We start from the raw sequence: 14,509 nt of genomic DNA, 5'->3' as shown, positions 1-14,509 counted from the left end.
CTGAGGAGTGCTTGGAGCATGTGTATTTTGAGATTTAAACTCTTGGCGTTGAGTAGCACAACCCTCAGTTTTTTGTTAAGTGTGCTGTTGACGGAGGTGGGTTTGACTTTTGAGCCTTGCCTAAAAAAGGCACTATTGGGGCAGCAAGAGCCTTGGCCAGTATTCGAAAGCCTAGGGGTGACAGGTGCAAGCCATCTCTTGCGAAGCAACGTGACTTGTTGAGCATGTCGTCCCAGGCTGACAGACACTGGATCCCCCTTGAATGACTCCAGAAGCTTAGCCAATTGTTGAAATTGATAAATTTTTTTATACTGAGGTATCATTCTTGGTGAGGGCAGGATGCTACTCAGGGTCATATCAGCCTGGGCTACATGATCAGAGAGCTCTTCCAGGTCTCTTTTCATGTAGTCCAGGGAGGTGCGTCTCAGGTCATTCACACCAACATGAACAATGACAGAGTCATATTTGTACTTGTTCTGGAGTGACCTGAGTGCTTGTGTTATGTGGCGGATTCTGGCTCCCGACAGGCAACTAACAGTAACCTTCTGCTTGTCCAGCCTAGTGAGTGGGATGTCAGTGTGCCTGACTACAGAGTCACCTATTACTAGTGTGTTAGGTATGTTATTTCGCCTTAAGGGCTGTGATTGTGTGGCACAATGATTTTGTGTTTTATGTGTTGACTGGTTTGTGACGGGAAGTGCAGGTTGTTTGGGTGTCTGCTTTGGAGGTCTCTGATGCTTTTGCAGGTTTTTATTTAGAGCCTCCGAGTATAATTTTGTGTATTTATGTGTATTTTTTGCCAGTGCTGTTTTAGTAGGTCTGTGTGCAGCTGGAGTTGTAGTGCAAGTGTTAACCTTCTCCTCTTGACTGTCTGTTCCAGTCTTGGGTGGAGACAGCTTAGCTTCCAGTTTGGCTGTATAACTGCATCTCTCGCATATGTTAGTGTTTTGTGGTGGGAGGAGAGGGTTGTCTGTGTACATGAGGCAGTTGTAACATTGCCTCAGGACACCCAGATTCACTAGCTGGACTGGAGAGTGCACCTGAAGTTGCCCTTTGGTCATGCCTGAATAGTAGCGTGAGCTGCTTAGTTGCTTGGTTGGTGACAGGTGAATAAAGAGCCTTGCCCTGCTGGGCAATCAGTGTCAGGGTATATTAGTGCTTGCTATTAGGTCTGAGCAAGTGCTGGGCTGTAAGATGCTTTCTGAGTGCTTAAGTTGAGATTAAACTAGTTTCAAGGGAAAAACTGAAGAGGAGACTTAGTGGAGCCGGGAATAATTTAACTGTAGCTAACCAGCACTGCCCGGTGCGCAAAACCGTGCAAACACGTTTTTTACAGTAGGGAAATGAAAGAGATAGAAATTAGCCCAAAATGGCCAATAAACTACTAACTTCTGGGCTGGAACCACTCCTCCAGGGACAGACAGGTTGCTCAAAGCTCCCCTCTCTCACAGGTGAACAGAGAAACTTCCTTCTATCCAAGTATGGTATGGGCAACTCAGCAACTAGTTATCACAGCCCTGAATTCAGCACTAGCCTGAAAACTGGACTATACTAGCTTAGAAAGGCAGGAAACAAGGAATTTTTTTTTTTTTGAAAAGATAAGGCAAAAACAGTAAAAAATACACTTAAAACAGCTTTAAACGACTACAAACGATCATAAAAAGCTATTACATTTTAGTGTGTAGCCTACAACAGTTAAACAAATTATTTAAACAAAAAACTTTTTAAAAGTGCAATAAGTACAATATGTGAAAAAAACAAGCTTTTAAATCACAATAAACACTGGAAAATCTGCGTTTAGGCGAAAAACAGTTAAGTACAGCAAGAAAGAATCACTAGAAAGTCTCTCTTCTAAGCTAGAAAGCTTGTATCAGTTTAAGGCTTTCTAGTGCTACCCAGTAGGTTAGTTACAGGAAAGATGGGAAACAAGCGCAGATGTGGTCTTTTAAACCAGAAAGTTGAAAGAGATGGACAAACTGTCCAAATGGTCAATAAACTACAATTTCTGGCCCAAGAACCTCTCCTCTCATGGTAGACAGGCTACCTAGTGCTTACCACTCCCACTGATAAGCTAGAAGGCTTTCCTCCAACACAGAAAGGCTTGCGGGGCTCAGAAGCTTACCAACAGTCCTGGATACAGCAACTCTGTATCTGGACTAGGCTAGTTACAGGAAAGGTGGGAAACAAGCGCAAGTGCGGCTTTTAAACCAGAACATTGAAAGAGATGAAAAAAACTGTCCAAACGGCCAATAGCTACAATTTCTGGGCCAGGAACCACTCCTCTTGTGGTTGATATACTACCTAATGCTTACCACTCCCCACTGATAAGCTAGAAGGCTTCCCTCCATCACAGAAAGGCTTGGGGGGCTCAGAAGCTTAGAAAGAGTCCTGGATACAGCAAATCTGTACCTGGACTAGACTAGTTACAGGAAAGGCGGGGGAGCAAGTACAAACATAGGCTAAGCCAGCAAGTTGAAACAGATGGAAAACTGCCCAAACAGCCAAATAAACTACAATTTCTGGCCCAAAACTCACTATTACCGTGAAGGATAAGCTACCTAGTGCTTACCACACCCACTGATAAGCTAGAAGGCTTCCCTCCAACACAGAAAGGCTTGGGGGGGGGGGCTCAGAAGCTTACTAACAATTCTGGATACAGCAACTCTGTAACCGGACTAAGCTAGTTATAGGAAAGGCGGGAAGCAGGCACAAGTGCGGCTTTCAAACCAGAAAGTTGAAAGAGATGGAAAAAAACTACTCAAACAGCCAATAGCTACAATTTCTGGCCCAGGGACCGCTCCCCTTGTGTTAGATAGGCTAACTGATGCTTACCATAAGCTAGAAGGCTTCCCTCCAACACGGAAAGGCTTGGGGGGGCTCAGAAGCTTACAAAGAGTCCTTGATACAGCAAATATGTACCTGGACTAGACTAGTAACAGGAAAGGCAGGAAACAAGCGCAGACACAGGCTTTTAAATCAGAAGGTTGAAAGAGATGGAAAAGCTTCCCAAATGGCCAATAAACTATAATTTCTGGGCCAGAAACCACTCCTCCTGTGGTAGATAGGTTACCTAGTGCTTACCACTCCCACTGATAAGTTGGAAGGCTTCTCTCCAACACAGGAAGGCTTGGAGGGCTCAGAGGCTTACCAACAGTCCTGGATACAGCAAATCTGTACCTGGACTACACTAGTTATAGGAAAGGTGGGGACCAAATGCAAAACGGTATTTTAATCAGAAAGTAGAAAGAGATGGAAAAACTGCCCAAACGGCCAATGAACTACAATTTCAGAGCCAAAATCCACTCTTCTAGTGGTGGAAAGGCTACATAGTGCTTACCACTCCCACTGATAAGCTAGAAGGCTTCCCTCCAACACAGAAAGGCTTGGGGGGCTCAGAAGCTTACCAACAGTCCTGGATACAGCAAGTCTGTATCTGGACTTGACTAGTTACAGGAAAGGCAATTTTTTTTTTTTTTTTTTTTTTTACAGAAAAGCAGCTAAAACAGCAGTAAATACAATTCAAATTGTAGTGCAGGCCAGCACACCCGAGTGTGTAGCAACACTACGGCAAATACAGTTCAAATAAATGCAATTAAATTAACAAATGACTAAAAAACAAGTGCAGAAGGCAGTAAATTAGAAGGCTACTAACAAGCAGCAATAAGTGCAGAGTAAGAGCGACTGAACAGATAACAGCACGCAGAAGAGCAACTAAGACAGTTACAGTAAGAGCAGCTGAATAAAAAAAAAAAAAATATATATATATATATATATATATATATATATATACACATACATATATATATATATATATATATTTTTTTTTTTTTGAGGGAGGGAACAGAACAGGATTAAGAGGCTACAGGGGTTGTCCTTCCCAAATGCTCTCTTTGTACACAATAGGAGTGCCTGAAATCAGAATATGATCTCACTACACTCAGTTGAGTGAGCAAATGAGATGGATCCAGAAGGAGTATCCAAATACAAAAGTACAGTTTTGTACCTACCATAAATGTAGATGTTCGAGTGGTAATACAGTTGCAGTAATTACAGATGGGTTCTCTGCCATCAGGCGGGTCCTCGGTCGGCCGAATTCCAAAGTCTAGGTCCGGCGTCGGTTGTTGTCGCCTTCTTTACTGACGTCAGTGCGACAGGGGTATATAAGACACAGCCGATGCCATTTTCTTCAGTCTTTCTTGCCCCAGATGTCAGGTACCCCCAGAAGGAAGGCAATACATAAATTATATATATAATCATGCAATGCAATATAATCCAAAAATCAGTAGTTGCAAGCAAATACACCATAGAAGGATAACCCAATCAGGTTGTATGAGGAGGTGTTAGCCACTAGGCCTTTACCAAGAGGGGAAGGAGGGAGGGAAACCTGTACTGCAGCTGTATTAGCACTCGAACATCTACATTTATGGTAGGTACAAAACTGTACTATGTTCATCATGCATACAGCTGCAGTAATTACAGATGGGTAGAATCCCAAAGCTACGCACAGGGTGGTAGGCACTAGGTGGAACTGGGAAGAGCCAGAATGCCCTGCAACACAGCAGTGGCAAAGCCTGCTCTAGTTTTGGAGTATAAAGGCAGGTGGTAGTGTTTTGTGAAGGTATGCACAGAACTCCAAGTGGCTGCCTCCAAAATATCTTTGGTAGGGACTCCTTTGAGGAAGTCTGTAGAGGTAGCTGTGGCCCTTGTGGAGTGGGATCTGATGCCTGTAGGAACAGATTTGCCATGAAAGGAGTAACAAAACCGTATGCAGTGGCCTATCCATTTTGAAATTGTCTGTTTGGAAATTGGCTTCCCTTGAGCTCCTACAGCATAGGACACAGAGTTGTTCTGATTTCCTGAAAGGCTTTGTTCTGTCCAAATAGTAACGTAGCTGTCTATGGATGTCTAAGGAATGTAGCAACCTTTCCCCTTTGTTTTGAGGATTGGGGTAAAAGGTAAGTAAGTGTATGGCCTGATTTAAAGCTACCCTGGATACTACCTTAGGCATAAATGACGGGCTGGTTCGTAGGGAAACCCTGTCCTGATGGAAGATGAGAAAGGGCTGCACAGCCATGAGGGCTTGTAGTTCCGAAACCCTACGAGCTGAGGTAATGGCCAGAAGGAAAGCTGTTTTCCAGGACAAATATTGCAAATCTGTTGAGGCAGCTGGTTCAAAGGGAGGTAAAGTTAATTTTTCTAGAATGTAATTAAGATCCCAGGCTGGTATTGGTTGTTTCCTTGGAGGTCTTATATTCTTAGCCCCTCTGAGGAACTGTCTTAAGAGTGGGTGAGAGAATAAGGGTGGATCAGTGTTGTATTCTGCAGAAATGACTGAGGCATGAATTTTGATGGAGGAAAATGAAAGTCCACTGTTCAACAGCTCAGCTAGATACTGTAATATCTGAGGCAAATTCAGTTTTCTAGGATCCTGGCCTTTTTTCCTCATTCCAAGCACAAAACCGTTTCCATTTTGCGGAGTAAGCCTTTCTAGTAGATGACCTTCTGGCCTCCAAAATGACATCCTGCACCTCTTTGGAGAGTAGGGTCTGTTGTGGTGTTAAGGAATTTTCCATGCAGTCAGATTGAGTGTTTTCAGCTGACTGTGAAGAGTTTTGTAGCTGTGCTGAGTCAGTAGAAGAGGCATTAGAGGTAGGGTCCAGGGAGGAGTATGTGTTAGGCTCCTCAGGAGTGGGTACCAGTGTTGTCTTGGCCAGTCTGGAGCAATCAGTATCATCTTCGGTCTGTCTGCTCTTGCTTTCAAGAGCACCTTGGGCAGAAGAGGCAAAGGAGGGAAGGCGTAAAGTGTCTGAGCTGCCCAACTGAAAGAAAGGGCGTCCACTCTCCAGGCCTTTGGATGGAAGGTCCTTGAGCAGAACTTTGTCAATTGATGATTCCTGTGGCAGGCAAAGAGATCTATGTCTGGCCTTCCCCGCGCTTGGATTATCTTTGTAAACACTTGAGGATGCAACTTCCATTCGTGTGGGTCTGTCATATTTCTGCTTAGATTGTCTGCCAGCGTGTTTTCCAATCCTGGCAGGTACTGTGCTTGAAGTTCGATTTGCCATTCCAGAGCCAAGTTCCAAAGTGACATGGCTAGCCTGCACAGGGGTATGAATGTGTTCCTCCTTGTTTGTTTATGTACCACATTACTGTGGTGTTGTCTGTTCTTATCAATAATTGCCCTGGATGCAGGAGGTCCTTGGAAGCTGTAATTGCATTTATCACTGCTAGCATTTCCTTTTGATTGATGTGAAGGTGCTTTTCCTTTTGGGACCATTTGCCCTGAATGCACCTGTCTGTCATGTGTGCCCCCCAGGCGTAGTCTGAGGCGTCTGTTGTGATGACTTGGTTTGCTAGAGACTTGCAGAATGGTAGACCTGTGTTTGTTTGGCATGCTTGGGCCCACCATAGAAATTCCTCTTGCAAGCATGGGATTATTGGTATTATTGTTTCCAAACTGTGGCTGTGTTGAGACCATAGGTTTTTTAGGTACCATTGAAGTTTCCTCATATGCAACTTTGCACATGGGATTAGAAGAATGCAAGATGCCATGAAGCCCAGAGCCTGCAGGATTTTCCTTGCAGTAAGCCTGGTACAATTTGCTGGTATTTTGAAGTACTGAATTAGTTGCCCCTGTTTTTCTGGCGTAAGATAGGCCATCTGGGTGGTTGTGTCCAAGTTGGCACCCAGGAAAGTTATTTTCTGAGATGGTGTTAGCCTGGATTTCTCTTTGTTGACTGTGTATCCCAGAGAATTCAATAACCGTGTTACATAAGCCAGATGTTCCAGAAGTATGTGTTTGCTGTCCGCTTGGATCAGGCAATCGTCCAAATAAGGGTAAATTTGTATCCCTTGAAGTCTGCAGTAGGCAATTACTGATGCCAGGCATTTCGTGAATACTCTGGGCGCAGTAGATAAGCCAAAGGGCAATGCAGAGAATTGATAGTGGATCGAACCTGCAAGAAATCTGAGGTATCTTCTGCAGCTTTGTCTGATTGGGACATGCAGGTATGCCTCCTTGAGGTCCAATGTTACCAGCCAAAACTCCTTGCCCAGCATGGGAAGAAGCTGCTGTAAGGTGAGCATCTTGAATTTTGGTGCAGTAGAAATGTGTTTAGGATGGATAACTCCAAAATGGCCCACCAGATGTTTCCTTTTCTTGGTACCAGGAATATTCTGGAATAAAACCTTGACCTTGTTCGTGAGTAGGTACCTCTTGAATAGCTTTCATGTCCATGAGCTTTGAAATTTGTATTTGAGCCTCTGCCCTTTGATTGTGTGGCAGGTTCGGCATGCCTCTCATTTTTGGAAGAGTGTGAAAATGAAATCTGTAGCCTCTGTTTATAATGTCCAGGATCCATTTGTCTGTTGTGATAATATGCCAATTTCTTGTAAATAATGCCAGCTTTCCTCCCAAGGGTGCTGCCAGCTGAGACTTGCTTGGCATGAAAAAGGGAATGTCATTGGGTTTGTTTCCTGTATTGTTGTGCACTGTCTTCGCCACCTCTTGGTGCTGGAGTTTGCCTTTGTCTGCCTCTATATGATCCTTGAGATTGTCCTCTGCCCCTTGTGCACCTGTATCTACCTCTTTGGGGCTTGTCCGTGGCTGGAAAGGACCAGTTTTTTGAAGGCCAATTTCTGCTGAAACGTGGTGGTTGAACCTGTACAAAAGCTTTGACAGTTTGCATAGATTTAGCTTTTTCTTCCATTTTCTGTAGTATCTCCTCAGCATTAGTACCAAATAATACATCCTTTTGTAAAGGAGCATCTAGTAGTTTAGCTTTAACATGATCAGGCAAGGTTTGTTCCCTAAGCCAGGCATGCCTACAAATGACTGATCCTGTAACCGCAGCTCTACTTGAGGCCTCTAGAGCATCATAGCCACATTGTAAGGTGTGCTTACCCACTTGATCTGCACTATGCATCATATCCTGCAACTCCTTCAAATCTGGTTGTTCAGGTTGTGACATTTTGTTCCTTAATTGTGATAACAGAAACTGCTGATATTTAAGCATATGGAACTGACAATTTAAGGCCCTCATGGCTAGGGTGGCCGAGGTATATACCTTTTTTCCCCACCTTTCTAAGGATCTAGACTCTCTTTTGGAAGGTAGTGGATTCTTAGCAGTAGAGGCCTTCATTCCCTTGGGGCCTTGAGATATGGTTTCAGGGTCAGCATTATGGCTTTTGTAAAGAAATTGGTGAGAGTTAGGAACTCTGTAGTACCTATCAGGCTTGACTGGGGCAGGAGGCAGGGAATCTGGATTAAGGCAAGCCTCCGAGTAAACATCATCAAGTATGTCCAAGACAGGAGGTATCGCCAGAGGTCTGTGCTGAGGTAGCAAAAGAAATTCCCTAAGTCTTTTCTTGGAATCAGAAAAGTCTTGGCCTTCCCAATGGAAGTGTTCCCTCAAGGTATGCAAGGTTTCCCCAAAAGAAAAATCCTCTGGGGGAGATACAGAAGGAATGGACTGCTCTGCATCAGAATCTTCAAAAGGGGAGTACGAGTGTTCCTCTTCATCAGAATGTTCTGAAATAATCGAGCCCTGGTCAGAAGAGGGAGAATCTTCCTCCACTGTGGGTCTCTTGTCCGGAGGGGGTTGGGAACCCTTGATAAGAGTAATTAAATCCTCAGCCATTTTTAGCATCTGCTTTTTAGGCATGGGGCCTGGAGATGGTCCCTGTGCAACAGGCCTCTTGGGATGCATGGCTGATTTGGACTTAGTAAAGGCCTTTATGGAAAAGGAAGATGAGGGTCTAAAGACACCATGGGTGGAAGTGGACCTGTCCACATTAGGAGGCTCAACACTCACAGTGGCTTCGGTAGCTGTAGTCTGGGTATGGGCCGAGGCACCTGCGGTCTCGGTTACAGAAGACACCGCCAGAGAAGTGCCGTCGGTAGTCAGGGGTTGCGTAGGCGCCTCACTGAGAACCGGACCACGTGTAGCCGGTTTTGGCATGGTGTCGGTGGAGACCGCGGACTTCGCGTGTCGGTCTTTGTCCTTGCGTTTTTTGGACAAAACGGTAGTCGGAGTCTCAGACAACATTTTATAATCAAAAGCTTTACCAAAAAAGTGCTGGGCGAACTCCGCCCGACGCTTAATAGTGCGTTTATTGAAAGTAGCGCAAAAGCGACAGCCCGAGACGTCGTGGTCTGGGCCTAAACAAGGTATGCAGAGGGAATGGGAATCCTTATACGGTATTTGCTTCCCACAAGAAATACAATTGTTAACTTTGTCTGACATCGGTCTGAGGCAAGAAAGGTTTCTAACGGGTACTTAGCTTTAAAGAAGACTTCGGTTTCCAAATTTTTGTAATTTCAGGAGCTGGCCGACCGGCACTTGCGAACTGCTTCTGCTTCGGGCACCGCGCGGCAAAAAAGACTGAAGAAAATGGCGTTGACTGTGTCTTATATACCCCTGTCGCACTGACGTCAGGAAAGAAGGTGACAACAACCGACGCCGGACCTAGACTTTGGAATTCGGCCGACCGAGGACCCGCCCGACGGCAGAGAACCCATCTGTAATTACTGCAGCTGTATGCACGATGAACATCCTACAAAAGGGGCGGGCAATTTCAAAGCCACGAACATTAAAACAAGAACAAGGAGGGTGAGTGGGGAACTAACTGCAGAGAGACAGCCACAACTTCAATTGAGTTAATATTCAGTGAAAAACACAAATAAATTAAATACAGTGCTATATGCAAAAGAGCAGATAAAAGTGTACTTAAATTCACTTATAAGTCCAACTGATTTCAGGTAGATGCTAGCCGGCCAAAGCTCTGATATTAAGCAACAATCAACTTCAAAGCAAGAATCCTAGATTTTCAATACTTTGTTGCATACTTGAGAGCCATACATATTTTCTCCCTTTGTTTTTTGGTGAACTGCTTATTTAATCTCTGAAAAAATACTGAAAACCTTATTTAATCTCTCTTTCCAATCCTTTCTGTCATCTGATTGATTCCTACAGTTATCATGCAATATTTTAAAAAGTTATAATTACCTCTGTTTTAACAGCAGCTTCTATTCTACATTTATCTAAAAACTCTAACAGTGTTGGTCTTTGACTTAGGATCCCCCTTTTCCTTTCTCTTTGTCTATACTCCGATATAAATCCTTGCTAGGGAAGGCAGTCTCTAGCTTGTAGTTGAAATGTTTTCCTGGCCTCTTCCCAGTCTGTTACCTTTCCCTTTCAAATTATTTGCTCCCAATGCTTTGGTTCCTCTGCCAGTTTTCTCCAGCAAATTCTAGCTCCCTCTTGCCTATTTCCTGTACCCCTAATTGCAGTCACTCCTACTGGCAAAATCTCGTTTCTCCTTTCCCATGTTGGCCAAGTTCTTAGAACACTTTTTACTACTTTATGAATATAATATTGTTTATGTCTAATGTTACTCTCCTTAAGAATCTGGATCCAAAATCCCACTCTCTATTTCTTGAGCTTCCACTCGTTTCATCATCATCTTTCACTTTTAATTATAACTTTCTGCTTGTACTATGTACAGGAGACTTAACTGTGTAGTTCTGAAATATCCCTTCAAATTAGGTGATCCCAAATCATCTTGTTCTAATGGAAGAATCAACTTATCCTACTTGACTCTTTCTCTCTTCCCCTCCCAGATAAAAACCTTCAACTCTTTATTAATTTCTATCTACAACTTCTCCTCAGGTTTATAAAAATAAGCCTAACCTGTGTATAAAATTAAAGGGACTAAAAACATTTTCACTGCTTGTATCTTGCTATCCATATCTATAAAACACAGCTTAGAATTTCTCATTTTTTGTATTACCCTTTGTTCCATCTTTTACCATATATCCTTAGCTGCCACAACAGAATCCTCTTTAATTCATACTCCTAAACCCTAAACACTTCATTTTATTATGTCCCCATTACGGTATTGCTGAACCAATTTGCATGTGGGTACATAGTTCACAGCTATTGCCCTAGTTTTATCTTCATAAATTTTGCATACCGAAAAGACATGAATAATCCACAACACTGAAATGTCCTTTTTTTGGTTTTATTGGGTACAAAATAATATAATGTGCAAATAAAGTCAACTTTTCCTGATTACCGTACCAGTTACATCCTTGAATTCATGAGTTCCTTATTTTCTTTGCCAATGGTTCTTAAAATAATGCAGATAGCAAAAAGGAAATAGGACACCGTTGCCTGGTTCCAATGTTCAAACAGAACCCATCAGAGAGGACCTCGCACTTTAATTTTCTCCTCTGAGCCCTCATATATCTTTTATAATTAACTTTATTTGTGTGTCAGGAAATGGAAACACTTCCATTGTCCAACTCATAAAATCACAATGTACTCTATCAAATGGTTTCTCTGCAAAAACAACAGTGCTATTTTCTTACATGTGGCTTCCCTTAGGATCATCATTGTTCTGATAATATTCTTGAAAGTTTGCCTCACCTGTACAAAACCTAGCCATCCTGAGTTAGGGACGAAACCTTTAACAAATGAAAAGAATGTCTGAAAAATCTGAGTTACCCCTTGAATCAGTTTCTCGCTCTCTCACTACATTTTTTCAGGATTTCAGAAGATGGTCCAAATACAACCTCTCAATCAGGGGAGAATTCAAAATGTCAGTTTTAACATCTTTGTGCATATTTCTAGTATGTAGCCATGTAAATCGTATCAACAGTTCAAAGAATGTTTTAAGTATTTCAGAGACACAAACCATAAGATAAATTTGATAAGATTTGCCTTCAGAAGAAGAAAAAGTGGCAGTAATGCTTCTCATATTTTTCACAGAGTTTGAGGAAAAAATGGTGTTATTTCACTTCAGGCAACTGATTCTGTCTCTAAAAGAGAACATTTCTTCTAATGTTCCCTTAGAAAAAGTTTATTTTTAGAAAAAACTGTGAACGCCACGGACATGCAGGTAGCTGGTGAAAAACTTCTTTATTGCACTCTGGTACCTCGGCCTTCGCCTTCTCAAGGAATACATTTAATTTGTGTTTCACCACACCTTATGAATCATTAGCTTAATGTTTTAGAGCCAATCAAAACACTCCATCATGCACTTAAATAATTAAACACTTAAACACTTAAACAAACCATCACTCAACCAACCAAATTCATCTCTTCTTACAAAATATGAAACTTGAACCAAATAGCAAGACAATGGAACTATAAATGGCATGAAAATATGTGCATATTAAAAATGTTTAAAATGTACAAAAGGCATATGCTTTCTCTTACTATATTATTTTATATGACTTCATTTCATTTATGCATAATGCGATTCCTGTCACTTGAAAAAGAAAGAAAAAAATGACTAAACCTAATAGAATGTTCTTTTTTCTTTTCATTATGTCCCTTACTACATTTGTCATAAATGACTTGAATCGCATAATTAAACTATATCCCCCACACGGGAAAAATCGTTTTTCCTTCCAAATCCCTTTCAAAAAATGCCTAATATATTGGGTGCCTGAAGGCATATATATACATATTTTCATGCCATTTATAGTTCCATTGTCTTGCTATTTGGTTCAAGTTTCATATTTTGTAAGAAGAGATGAATTTGATTGGTTGAGTGATGGTTTGTTTAAGTGTTTAAGTGTTTAATTATTTAAGTGCATGATGGAGTGTTCTGATTGGCTCTAAAACATTAATCTAATGATTCATAAGGTGTGGTGAAACACAAATTAAACGTATTCCTTGAGAAGGCGAAGGCCGAGGTACCAGAGTGCAATAAAGAAGAAGTTTTTCACCAGCTACCTGCATGTCCGTGGCGTTCACAGTTTTTTCTAATTTTCCTTTCTGTGTTTTTTATCTGTAAAAAGTTTATTTTTCTCAAACCATTTCTAGGATGAACCATTTTTCCTGGAGAAACAAAATGACATTTCAGTTTCTTTGAAAAATATTATGAATTATTACAACTGGAGTTTCCACAGACTACTGCTGTTTCTCCTGTTCTTCTAGTCTCAGAAGATGTTTTACTACAATCTGAAACATGCCTGACAGCCCACATGCAGCCCCTAAGAAGGCAGATAAATTGTGTAAAACTCCAAAGTCTTATAAACATTTGTTTTCTAAACCCATATCTGACCCTGTAGTGATTTTCTTGTCTAATTCTTCTGTAGCTCAACAACTGTCAAATGCAAACTCCTCCACAGATAAGGACAGATAAGATTTTAATAAATTTGTGAAAAAAAGAGTTTATTTCTCTGCCACTCTTAATTTTAGAATGCTTAATTATCAAGCTCACATGTTAAAGTTTTTGTTTGCTTCTTTTGAAAATATGAAGAAAATTACTGCCACTTTTTATCACCAGATGATTGACAGGATTGTAAAACTGCTGTCCCACTGTCAGATCAAAAAAGGCAGTGACAGAAAAACAAGGCAATTAAATGTCAATGCAAGACATGGATGGAGCTGCACTTTTTATCAGTGTCTAAACCTTCACACCTTTGCAAAGTTGAGTTGGTTGTTACAGGCTTAAGTGTTCTACTTACACAGCCTTTTGTCTCCATGCATGCTGACCATTAAGCCTTCTTTTCTCAGGCTAAAGCTCATTCATTCCTGCTGCATGAAGGATGAAACCAGTGTCTTCATGATGAAAGCCACACAGGAAAGCTCCACTACAGGCAGTCATGAAGGCCTGTGCTCTCACCAGCATCTTGGCAACTCAGAACATTTCTACAGCCCTAACCCCACTCACTGGTAGGAAGAACAGTTACTTGCGTCACCACAGGGAATCACTATGCTTTCCCTATAGAAGTGAGCACTTTCTCACACACATACAAAAGAAGGCTACCTCTATGCAGTGGCTTGATGACCCAAAGTCCACCCCAAGGACATTCATCGTACTACACAGTCCTCTTCTGATGAATGTGGCCTACACATGTCTGCTCTGCTCCACCCTCCTCCAACTCTGGATTCAACACTGCAGGCTTTGCCAAGCTATATTTAAAACAATTCTACTACATCTTACTACATCTTTCATGGTCAAAGTTTCAACCAAGAAATAAATACGCAAACAAACAAACACCAATTGAATCAGAAGAACTCTGTAAAAAAATGTGATAACCTTTGTAGTTCCACACACAGGGTAGCAGATGCTGCACTGCAGGAAGGCCTGTGATAGAACTACCACTTAACAATTCTACTACAGTTACAGTTTCAGTACAAACTACTACATTTTCTACTGTAGAATACACATTTATTTCAAAGTTCCAGAAAATGCTGAACCAAAAACGATAGTGTATCACAAACTTTATACTCACTTTATTCCTGGAACTTCACAGGACCTGGGCCGTGAAGACAACGACTGTACCTAATGAGGCAGAAGAAAAAAAGACAACTATTAATGAAAATACCAATTCATTGTGTAAACCTGCAATACAAAGAACAATGTGTAATAACACACACACACAATAGTACATCATCATCATATTATTATTATTATTATTATTATTATAGTTAGCAGCACTCTGCCATGATATAGTAAGATGCATCACACAATACAGCATAAATCCCTTATC

General features: G+C 41.7%; 1 protein-coding gene across 1 annotated transcript in view; it reads right to left on the bottom strand.

Annotated features, from left to right (window-relative positions):
* Nucleotides 1-14,509, bottom strand: part of CRTC3 (CREB regulated transcription coactivator 3) — a 1,604,530-nt gene that overhangs the window by 784,340 nt on the left and 805,681 nt on the right. The window contains exon 10 of the mRNA XM_044063561.1: nucleotides 14,252-14,301. Coding sequence (XP_043919496.1) covers nucleotides 14,252-14,301 — 50 coding nt within the window. The remainder of the gene's footprint in view (nucleotides 1-14,251; nucleotides 14,302-14,509) is intronic.

The sequence above is a fragment of the Protopterus annectens genome, chromosome 2.part1, assembly GCF_019279795.1.
Source record: "Protopterus annectens isolate FY-2018-M chromosome 2.part1, PAN1.0, whole genome shotgun sequence".
Lineage (NCBI taxonomy): Eukaryota > Metazoa > Chordata > Ceratodontiformes > Protopteridae > Protopterus > Protopterus annectens.
The sequence above is the reverse complement of the archived record's forward strand: the minus strand, read 5'-3'. Positions and strand labels throughout refer to the sequence as shown.